Genomic DNA, 12,310 nt, shown 5'->3' with positions numbered 1-12,310 from the left:
TGCTTATGTAGATATGTGCATGTGTGTTGTCTTATGTGGATGATTAAATGGCCAAATTTGCCTGAACAGATGCCCTTTATCCTCACTGAAAATTCTGTCTGCAAGGATAACTTCATAACACTGTTACAGTATATCTGAGAGTAAGTGGCAGACAGAAACTTCTTAAGATCCCACTTCATACCAATACACACCGAATGCAAATTTGATCATTCCCTATTAGGAGACTAACACCATTGGGTCAATAATTGACCTATTATTCTAATCTATAACATTTCTTGGCTCTGACCCATTGGTCATTTTGAAGACTGTCAATGTTGTACAGAAGTAGCTATTTCGGATTTTTAATTATCTCCTGTATATAATTTCTTACATGGAAGTTTAAATTTCATTATCATCAGATCCTTTTTTTTTTCCTATGGAAAATCCAATTTTATGAACTGAAAGCTAAGTATTAAGTTTTGCTTTCCTGGTTTATAAAACACAGTCCTGCAGTAAACTATTTGAGTTGTTAAAAAGCATCTGTACTCTGAGCCAGATCACTATGAGGATTACAAGTGTATACATAAGAAATTCCTTTATGGATTTTACACAGGAACAAAGTTTAAATGGGTATTTAGCAAAAATTTGGCAGATCACCCTTTAGCTAAGCAGCTTAAGAGTCAAAGAGGAGCTATGTTCTTGGGTTCAATGATCAAAGTTAATTTGTTCATCACTTTGAGCTGTCCATTTCTAGAGTGAAGACCATATCAGATCATGTTATCAGACATGTTGGAACTTTATGACTAATTCTAGGAAATACCACTGGATGTTAGGCTTTCTTTTAAACCATGTCAGTTACAGAAGTTTATTTTTACTAGAAAGTCATAAAGCATATAATTGACCACTCAAAATAATTTACATCACTCAAAAAACAATTTAAAAAAAGTAGAGCTCAGTGATTCAAATGCCTTTCACTATATCTCAGTGATAAGTCTTACAAAAAGTTTTTATCAGGTGATTTTTGATTTTAAGGTCACCTTATTCAAGAACACCATATGTAATTGTTACTTATATATCTAAATTTACAACCAATTACCTTCTGCTACACACTGTCTGCCATTTCCTTTGTAACCAGCAATACAGCTGCAACAAAACCCGCTGGGATAATCCTTGCAAATAGCATGAACAGAGCACTGGTGGCGGTTGTTAGCACAGGTCTGTTGGACATCTGTGTGGTAGCGAAACACTGTAGAAAATAAGACCAGACATTTATATTTCTTGTAATTACTGTGGTATTCACATAGCCCTGGACTAGTTTAGAAGTATCTCTGAACTCACTTGGTCAGCTTTTCATTTTCTCTTTAAGGAAAATGAACTATTGCAATTGATATTGGCTAACCTTGCAATATGCAAATAAATTTCTACTATTTTGTAGGAAATGTCAGGGCTTCAGCTGTTTAATTATTTAGTTAGAGAACTGTTTCATTCTATCGACTTCAGCGATCTATACTAACACAAATCAGTTAAAACACCTGTCAAAGCTAAACACACAATTATTTTAATCTGTCCTTGTTTCCAAATTAACACAAAAAGGGGACTTTCCAACTTTAGAACAAAACATATCAGCGCAGTACCGAGGACCATACAGCAACTAGATGCCCCCTGTAATCCTAAGTATTTTACCCTGTTATTTAATGGAGATAGAAAATCTCACACCTGCTTCAAGAAAAAATTAACTTGTAGGAAGTCAGTCACACTACTCTGAATTTTCTAGAAATGTTTTATTAGAACTTAGAATTGCTAATTCCAACCTTCTAAGACTTGAGGCCATGAAATCCTAGCCAAAAAGTTTTACGACAGCTTCTATTCCCAACCTTTATTAAATCACCTGTATTCAGTAACACTTCTGAGAAAAGTCTGTGAGCTTGATCAGGGATCTAGTTTACTAGACTGGCAAGAACTTAATCTGAGGTGATATCCAAATTAACTACCTCAATGATTAACACAAACTTATGATATGTATCCAGATTTTTCAGACATGAAGCTAATGAGAAGGAAACGTTGTTTCTTTTGTAATTAAATTTCTTTCACAAGTCTTTTTTACAGCCTGTCCCTGTCAGAAGAAGCTAGACTGTACAAAAGACCTGACCTATTCCAGTTTCATCAAATTCTTCCACATCTATGACTTGAGGTGGCTGTGGGGGGAACTGCTGGATGCGAAACTGCCGAGGTGGAGCTTTTGCTGTTGGGAAATTTTGAGGACTGTAAAAAGACTCAGTTGAAGGTGTTCCTGTTACATCTTGGTATGAAGTCGGAAAGTCTCCTGCAGCTAACCGAGGAACACTGTATGTGACAAGGTGCTGATCCTCTTCAGTGCTGTCTGTACTGCTTGTGATGTACTGCTGTGTTATTTCAGTGGAACCATAGTCAGATGTAAAGGGCTTAGAAGTCATCTCCTCGTCTTCTTCGTTGGGCTCCATGCTCTCCAAAATATTGTTGATTTTGGCAGGCACAATACTGTCAGATGAGCTACCAACCTCGAACACCCAGACGCCCTGCTTCCCAGCATTGCTGCTTCTGTCAAAGAGAAGCACATGCCAAATAAAGCAAGTTGTGTGGTATTTCTAACCTATACACAATGTTATCCTTCATTTCAAAGTGTCAGGACAAAACTGTCTAATTATCTTATCTACGTTACATACTTGCCTACAGGTACAGTTTATTCAGCTGTAGAACACCCCTGACAGTTTGGGTAACATTTTTTTTCTCCTCACCCAGAGCTCTGTTTCCAACTTTCTTGTCTCCAAAGCGGTGGGAACAGAAGGAGATTTTAGGGCCAGAAAGATCTTTCTACCACTTACAAAAACTTTCTAATTCATACTTTTTCTTGCTTGTTTACTCCTTCTTTCAAAAAAACAACCTGCCTAGGATAGATTATGAGGAGTTGAAGTCTAAGTGGTACTATTTATAGAAGAACTATGTATACAGGAGTTCCCACCAGTGACAATGGGAATATGGACTTTTAACAAATTACACCGAAGTCCTGAAGGGCATGGATATTTATCAGAGGCAGATCTTGTGATTTCTCATGCAATGGCTAAGAGTATCATATTAGTTCTCACAGATTAATACTACAATTAAGAAAACCATGCAGTTCTGATGTTATCTTGAAGAGTTTAAACCAAGAAAAAAGCATACTTGTACAGGTTTCTAATGCTGTCTTCATCATTAGCAATGACATTGTAGGATCCTGGCTTTTCCCAAAAGTAGTAGTTTGTAGAGGCTTGACTAAAGCCAACCATAGCAGGAATATTTTCATCACCATTCTTGGAGTATGTGCTATAGAACTGCAAGCTATCTTCTGGATAAAGGAAAATAGCATAGGAACTGGAATCAGAAGAGGCTAAGACAGCCTGGAATGTGTTTCTCTGTGGAAAAAAAATAAAATAATACACATTTACTCATGTAAAAATAGTCAAGAAAGACAGAGAATTTTTTTTTCATTTTAAACACATAATGAAAATCAGAATTCTCATTAAAAAGAAAACATTATCAAAAGTAAATTAAATCTGTAGGAAATAGTCAGATAAGCTGCCCAAAGCATAATAATTTTAGATTCTGTACTGCTATAGGATGCTATTTCATTTCCTTAAAATAACAGAAGTGATGTGCTAGACTAAATAAAAAATTCTGTAAACAGAATGTTTAAAGTAAAGTTCAAGTTTCATGTTGCTCAAGTCTTTTCCCACAGGAACACTCCTGCCTACTCTAGGAACCACTGGGACAGTACCTCAGACATCATGTTCATTGCTACCAGGGTGCAGAATTGTTACTGTACACACAATGCTTGTGCCAAGCTCAGCAAAAGAAATTAGTTGTTGACATAAAAAGATGTGCTAAGTAACAGTAATGCTCTCATCAGCTTTGATAATTATGCTGTACAAAGTTACATATCCTTGCAGGATAGTACCTGAATGGTTTAAAAAGGGGAAAATTATTTGTGAATATTAGTAAAAATAACCTCTGTTTCTTAATTTAATACTAGCTATAAAACATGAGCTTTTTCTGAATGTAATATCATCTGTTCAAAATGAGCTTAAGATTCTACTAGTCCATATAATTATCTGATTTTACATAGCTTGATGTCAAAATGACTTAAGAGTCTGCTGAAAAATGCAAGCCAGCAGGATTACATTGCACAGAGGGAGTTCAGGATATTCTAGTTCAGTTATTCTCACAACACTTTCAACATTCAAAGTAAGAGTCATTAGGAAACACAACAAAATCAGCTATGTAGTTTCAAGCATTATCTTTTAAATTAATAAAACATTATTAACATAAATTCCAAAAATTCTGGGAACTCCTATTTTGCTACAGCCTTTTCAACGATAATATACATTCTTAGGTCTGCAGAATTCATTTAAACACAAAAGACTTCAAGCCTTCAAAGCAAAAGGTTACAGTGTTACACTATAGCTGAGCATGTGTCCAACATGACTTAAAGCTCTGATTAACATTCACCTTTTCTTCCAAAGCGTGATCTTCTCCTGGTGCCTGGAAAGGAGCCACAAGCTTCCAGGTAACAATAACAACACTGCTGGGATCAAAAGCAGTCTCAGGAAAACCTCTTTTGATATAGTCTGATGCAAGTTGCAAGATATCTGACGATGAATCTTCTCTGTAATACACATTTCCATGTCCATCTGTTGTGTCCAGGTCGGCCATAAAAGGAGCAATAGCCCCAAAACTTACTGGGAATTGACCAAGGTATTTTTCTTCACTTGAGGGCTCATTCACTGCAATAATCCCATTAGTGGTAACCTAATAAAAAGATGAAAATTATAAAACAAACACTATTCATACAACTATCTCCCACATGTGTGTCCAGATCACAATATCTTAATTCCAAAAGAAATTGAATCAAAAGTCAGTTTTGTGTTTAAAAATTAACTGCAGTTTTTTAAGCTTTTGGTTTTTTATCCCAAGTTAGGAGTCCTGAAATTTTGGTTGCCCAAAATCAGAGGTCAGCTTTACAGACAGAACAACCTTTTTTTCCTAGATAAAGATTTTAGCTATTTGAATGTCAGACACCTATTGTCTCTTCCAACAAGGATATACATAACCACCAATGTTTCAGAAGATGATGGAATTTCTGAGCGAAGAGCTAATTCACACATAGAAGACAAGCCAAAAAAACTGCTCCATGCTTATATATTGTAATAGCCTGGGTGAAAGTCTTTTGGGAAGACATACAGATTTCTCTTTGCCTGGCCAGGACTGCTTTAGTTTTCACTTCACTACAACCACCCTCCTAGGAACTTCTCTGCTACTGTGCAAGGCTAACAACCACAAGCTGCTGCTCACTCTTAACACATGCTCAGCACTGAGCACAGTGCACAGCTCTTATTCCAGAGGTCATGGAATCTAGGAGACAGAATTTCCACAGCAGATATAGGCCACCCTATAAATTCCTTTACGGTTGAGTGCCCTGACACAGTCTGATAGGAAAACGGGTCTAATACTTGAAGCAGGGAGGTGGGGGTGGGGAAGGAATTTACATAAATAATTGGAACTCTTGGTCTGAAAATGCACAGATACTGGCTCAGGAAGATTCAACCCACCAGTGAGATGAAGAGTCACAGTCAGCGACCTCTGACTGAAACAGAGATAAATACATACATACAGGTAGGTGCTAGGCACATCCGAGTGTGACAGCCAAACTCCACTGGCAGACCAGAGCTGGCTCTCATACACAAAAGCAGTGAGCAAGACTACAGGTGTCAGGCCTTGAGGCAGTGCCAAAGTGCTCACACACAGCTTTTTGTGCCAGGACCTTCCACCAGCTCTGTCTAGCACTGACTCAGCCACATACAAATCCACCTCCAAGTCTTGGACTGCCTGTTAACAGGACACATCTGACTACCTACAGGCAGCCAGGCACTCACTCTAGAGCTGCTGCCACATACACAGGGGACTCAAAAGGGGACAGAGGTCCCAGAACTTTCACTATAAGCTATGAAATAAAAACTGCAGTCTCCCACAGATTTATCTCACTCACAGGGATTCTTGTGAGTCCAAGAAGAATAAACTGTTGCTGGATCTTTTTACACAGTCAAGATATTCTCAGCATGATAAAATCTTTGCAAATGCCTAGAAATGGGCCAGAATGGCCATTGACTCAGACTGCAAAGCCACCTAGCCCAGTGGCCTGTCCCCAGCTGTACCTGCTAGCTTAGAGATTCAGCAAAACAAGAGGACATGCGCATGCTTCTCCAGTGAGCCTCCAACTGCACCCACCACAAGGGATTCCCTGTTGTTTGACTATTTTATCCTCAGTGGATCTCTTTCACATATCTGTTGAGTCTTCCCTTAACACATATAAACTCTATGCATCCACAAAATCCCTTGAAAAGGAACTCCACAAATTTGTGACTCATATTCTCAGGTCTCTCCTACTTTTGTTTGCTTTCAGTTTGGCTTCCAACTTCATTTGACAGCCCTAATTTTTGTATTGGGACATATAAAAACTCTATCCAGTCTCTCCCACTATGCAATTTCTCCTCCAGCCTACCCTGTCTAAGAGCTGTTCTCTGTTTTTGATCACTCTTATTGTCTCCCCATATTTCTTCACCATTTTCCACTCTATAAATTTGTGAACAAGGAGGCCAGTGGGAGGCCACACATGTTCTTCACAGAGAAATTATGGTCTGTGCAAGCCCATTAAGGATGCTGCCTACACCTTGGCAACATTTTTAAAATCTGGACCACCACCGCTGCTACATACAGTAAATCAGAAAAAGTGTAGTATGAGAACTCATGATACAAATCACTCCTCCATACACAAAAAACTCCTATACTTAAACTCTTCTTTGGCTATCCAGTGGGTCAGAGCATGTCCCTTGCCACGGGCCAGTAGTCAGTCAGCTTGGTGTACAACTGCACAATGCCTATCACAAACCATTAGCTAAAATTAGAAAATAGTTCCCACAGTATATCAGAATTTATTTTAAAAGTGGCTTTACATATGCTGACTGTATTTTCTGCAGACGTATATTTCATTAGTAGCTAGAGTGTAAAATACCAAAGAAGTTAATAATGTAAAGTAATCATGTAAAAAATAGGTGAGTTGGCTTTATGCATGAACACTGTATCTAAGGTATATAAGCCGTAAATAATCTGTGCATACATGTTGGGAAAGCAGGTCATGTTACAAAGGAGAAGAAGCTAAATATTGTGATAATTTTTACACTACTCATTCATGACTTGACAGTGGCCACAGATCCCAAGGTGAACTATGAATCTGAAGAGTAAAGAACTAAAAAGACAGCATGGGTTACCTCAGTACACGCCCTACAACTGCAGTCAGAGAGGTAAGAGAAATCTAGTCCAGAAAAGTTCCCTGAACTCTTACAACATCTATACACTAGAAAATGCTTCATAATCCTGCAAAGCAAAGCTAAAACATGACCTGAAAATTAAAACCCCCTAATTATACTGTACCACTGGAAGACAGGACGGAGAATTGTGGACATTACAGTCTGTTTGCTAAGACCTTTTAGCAAAGAGATGCACTCCCTCTTTAAATTAATAAAGTAAGTGCAAGTTAGAAGTTTTCCTCTTCTTTCTGCTTTCTTACAATTTTGTACACAGACAACCCTACTCTCAACTAAATCCTCTTGTGAGAGATGACAAGTGTTTGAAGTATTGCAAACAAATTCCATGCCCTTCATCAGATTTGGTGTGCATAGGTTTTGCAGCTTCATGATCCCCCATTTATGGCAGAGATAAAAATAGCATTAAGAGAAAATACAATCAGGAGTGGTTAATAATGCAGAATAAACAGAAGCCAGAATAAATGTCCCTCTTCTTTTCACCTCTTAGTGACATGCATCTAGCTATTTCTTTTCTATTTATTAAAAACTTTAATATAAGAAGTAATTTTATTAAAGATATTCAAACCCCATTTTTTAAAGGAAGTTTTTAAGTAGGACAGTTCAGTATTAAATGTTCAGGGAACATTTCTATAACCCAGAAAACATTTGCAAGCCATCATATGAAAATAAATAAACAAGCTGTTTGTTTCATTCTTAAGGCAAAAAAAGAAACTCACCAATAATGAAAAAAATGTTTTTAGCTTTCAAATTTAACAATAAATTTATATTGTCTAAGACAGTGAATACTCCTTTAACTTCACCCTACTTCTTTCAAGGTCACAAACATAGGTTTAAGTGTGAATCCCAAAATAAAGAGAAGTAGTTTGGAGTAAGTACTGGATTTCATCAAAGCATCATTCCCTGTCCAAAGGGAAAGGGGGGAAATGAGGCCTCAGGTGGGCGTTGTCTAAAGACCAGCTTTACAGTACATCTTTCCTTTTAGGGTATAACACTATTTAAATTGACAGGAACTAACACAGATGTATTTTTAGCATGTTAAACTTCTGGATTACACACATAGTTAACATACATTTGTGGTTTGTAGCAGAAGCAATAACACACATACACAATTCTAGGTCCACCTTGAAAACCAAATGAGAAGAGGAATGCAAAGTAAGGAAGTGCTTCTATTAAAAGAAAAATCATATCTCTGTGTGTACAACAAAAAATTAAAGTTTCTAACAAATGAGGTACTTGTTCCCTGTTCAATGATTAGGCATTTTACAGGCTTGAATATTTTGGCATAAAAAAAGTTTTGAAGGTTTGAATTTATTTTTACAATGAAGTGACAGTTAACTTAAAGCAGCAAAGCTTTTCAAATCAAACTATTAATTTAAGAAGTCAATAAAAGTAAGGATTAAAAAAATTGAACGAAGCTTGCATTAGAGGATTCTCAGTTCTTTCCTAAAAGGAGGTAATCCCTAATCCTTCCATTTTTCCACACCAGCCAGTTTTAGTGTAAACTGAAAAAGCCTCAATAAAAGTATGCTATTAAAACAAATAGAGTAGTATGGGTTAGCGATAGAGTTCAATACTATAAACCTTACATACAGAAGCACCATATTGAAGATTACAATATGTAAAATTACAATATGTTTCTGCTTATATGAATTAAAAGCATTCTCTTCAGTCTATGAGAAAAGGTTTTGTTGCCAGGGATTTTATGACAAGTTGGTACTAAACAATCACTTCACAGGATGCCTTGCCTTTCAATTCACATATACAGCTAACTTAAACAACTCAGCTTCTCAACTGCCAAAGAATATAGAAAGAGAACCCACACAAAATTGCTACTTAAAATTATGTGCACTAAATGTTAATTGTATTAGCTTGAAAATATTTACTACCAACTAACAATACCTTGGAAACTCCAGCCAAACAAGTTAGTAGAACTTCATAAGTACTCATTGCAAATATACAATAAAAATGTGTAATGTGAAAATGCATTTAAAACTGCTCAGCACATTTACTTGACAGGTATACTTCTCTCCTTACCCCCATGAAGTTTGTACTGTGCTTCTGTTCTGCAATACTTGTGCCAGATTCAGTGCAAGAAAAAGCCTCTGTATAGTGTGCAGACTGCAGACTGATACTGAAATGCCATTCATTAAAACTGCCCATTCTTAATACTGAGTAATGCTGGCAGAGCCCTGGAAGTGATTTGGAAATACACTCTTCATGGGTATTCTTTCAGGCAAAAACTAATTAGAACTGTTCCTGTTTGAGGGTGGGCAAGTACCAGGATCAATGAACTAAGGAAACCTAGACTGGTTAATCAATTTACTGCTCTTCGAAAACTCTTTCCCATCTCTGTTGCTTACCTGACATGCTGCTAGTCATCTTTGCTTCTCAGTGGCTGAATATACAGCCCACTATCTTTCAAGAATATGTTTGTGCTTTTAAACGTGTATTTTTTTACATGGGTTGACTAATCAGTGACCAAATTAGAGTACAGAAGGCAAGACAATGAACTAAGGGTCAAACTGAAGTCTGAACTCCACTTAATACTTCATCTCAGTCAGCTTCAGTGAACAACATCCATTTTCCATACAAGCATAACCCAAATCCCTCAAAGTTTTAGATTTCAGATATGATTCTAGGATTTATCCAAGTGGTGGCAGTATGGATGATGAAAAGGAGTGTAACTTAAGTGCCAGCACTAATATAACTCATGTAGCACAAGCAAGTTATATCTTCAGTGAATACCCATGAAACAGACTCGTGCATGGGAACTACAGCAAATTTTGAATGACTGCAATCACATAGAGCTCTAGTGTCCCAAGTGTCTCCATGCAGGTTAATCGGCTGAGTTGCATCTTGGATCCATGATACTAAACCACACTGTCTTATCCGGACAGGGAGGTGAGATTTAGTTTACCAGATTAATACACTAAACACATTGTGCCTTGCCTACCAAAACCTTCCTAAATATGTTACTCAGCATGTTGAATTGCTAGCCTAGATGGGGCCTCAGAGGAAAAGAGGCAAAGATAAAGTTGCTTTTGGGCAGCTCTGCTCCAGACAATCTGTTTTCAATCCCACCTTCAAACACTGAACACCCTCCATCAGCTATAAACATGCACACACCACTCTGGGACGCAGATCCAGGTGTGGGACGTGCACACAAGGCTGAGATGTGCTTGCAGCTCAAAGCATGTGATTACTATGGATATGGACTTGCTCTGCCCAAGAACTCTTAAAGCAATGAACACCTGAGAGTGCCCGAGACATTAAGGAACAGAAAGATCCCTTAGCTTTCTAAGGGTGCTTAGAGGTGCCAGTCTTGGACGTGTTAGGCTGCTGATTAGACACTTCCTTTCAGTTTTGTGACTCTGGCATGCTGAAACACACAAATCAGATCACAATGAGGATGTTTCTGAGCTGAACACACTCTGTATGAGTGCAGAAAACGCCTGGGAATGGCATTCACTCTGGTTAATCGATTGCATTTTCTTTACCCTCCTACTATCTGTTGCAGTGTCTTCCAGCGGAGGCTGTGCACCTCGAAGAATCAGCCCCGGGCACTGTGTGAGAAGGGAGTTAATACGGCCCCCATACCTGACTGAACACGATTGGAACAATTAAGCTCTTCGGACCGACCTCTGACCTCGGCACTCCCGGAACCCACACTGAACCCACAAGCATCACCGCGCACCCACCCAAAGCTCCCCGAGGAGTCCCCAGGAGCGGTTCCGACCCTCCGGCAGCCAAAGGGGGGCCCACACTCACATAGAGGGAGCGGACGGCCGAGCCGTAGAAGCGCAGCGCCGTGCTCAGCTCCAGCGCCGCCGAATGCACATCGTCCCCGGGCTCCAGCGCGGCATCGCCGCGGTCCTCGCCGTGCGGCAGCAGCTCCAGCAGCTCTGCGGGCAGCGCCAGGGCCAGTAGCGCCAGGACCAGCAGCGCCCAGCGCGGACAGCTCGGCGGGGCGCGCATCCCGGCGGCTCCCGGCGCCAGCGGCAGCGCCGTCCCGCCGCTATAAGCGCGGGCAGCGGGGCCGTGGGGAGCGGGGGGGCCGCGGCCAATGGCTGCGAGGGGCGGGCGGAACAGCGGCCCCGGGACCCCCGCGGCCGCTCCCACAGCCCGGGCGGGATCAGCCGAGAGGTCGCTCCCGGCCCGCGGGGGAGCAGCGGAGACCGCGCAGCCCGCGGGGACCGAGCGGCGGGAGCGCTCGGGGGGAAAGCTCAGCCGCTTTCGGGATCAGGGTCGCTTGTGGGGCGCGAAAGTCGGGAAGCGAAGTCGGTGCGGGGTCGTAGGCGTCCGGCAGATGCTTTCAAAGCACCGCTGCTCTCCGCCAGGGCCAGTGGGGTCTCTGCCTTGGTTTGGGAAATGTGTGCTCAAAGTGACTCCAGCAACGGCAGTACCTCCCAATAGCCAGCGCAGAGAGACTAAATTCCAAAATCAACATGAAACAAAAATATGAATCCCCATGCTGTCTTCTGAAATAATTTTGATACCAGGTGCTCATGGTCGGGGGAAATTAATAAATACATTGGATTGCGTTTCATAAATGAACGTCATCCATGTCAGAACTGCATTTGGTTGTAAAATAAAACTAAAATATATATGAAATAAATCTGCAAACAAAAAATTACTGATTATATGACATACAGAGAAAATAAATATGGTATATATAAATATATTGCTTCTGACTATGTCTTTTTGTTTTATAGCATAGTCCTGCTCCCCTGGAACACTCAGGAGCAACTGGAGAATGAGAGAAAGATTGTATTTCATATATTTTTCCTAAAACTTCCAAGTTTTTCCTAAAACTTCCTTCCAAGGAGGACAGCAGTGTTTAACGATTAAATCTTGGCCAGTAAAGTATATGCTGTGATACATCCACAGAAGGTTTACAGCAGATAATCATTTGGCAAATCGCAAAGAGCACAAGACAT

General features: G+C 39.8%; 1 protein-coding gene across 1 annotated transcript in view; it reads right to left on the bottom strand.

Annotated features, from left to right (window-relative positions):
• Window positions 1–11,358, bottom strand: part of NID1 (nidogen 1) — a 43,380-nt gene extending 32,022 nt beyond the window's left edge. Inside the window, exons 1-5 of the mRNA XM_058835326.1 lie at window positions 11,142–11,358; window positions 4,501–4,800; window positions 3,178–3,407; window positions 2,129–2,556; window positions 1,076–1,225 (exon numbers count right to left, since the gene is read on the bottom strand). Of these exons, the coding sequence (XP_058691309.1) occupies window positions 1,076–1,225; window positions 2,129–2,556; window positions 3,178–3,407; window positions 4,501–4,800; window positions 11,142–11,348 (1,315 nt within the window). The 5' untranslated portion in view covers window positions 11,349–11,358. The remainder of the gene's footprint in view (window positions 1–1,075; window positions 1,226–2,128; window positions 2,557–3,177; window positions 3,408–4,500; window positions 4,801–11,141) is intronic.
• Between the last annotated feature and the right edge of the window lie 952 nt (window positions 11,359–12,310).

The sequence above is a fragment of the Poecile atricapillus genome, chromosome 3 (assembly GCF_030490865.1).
Source record: "Poecile atricapillus isolate bPoeAtr1 chromosome 3, bPoeAtr1.hap1, whole genome shotgun sequence".
NCBI lineage: Eukaryota > Metazoa > Chordata > Aves > Passeriformes > Paridae > Poecile > Poecile atricapillus.
Note: the sequence above shows the minus strand (reverse complement) of the source record. Positions and strands in the feature narration are given on the sequence as shown.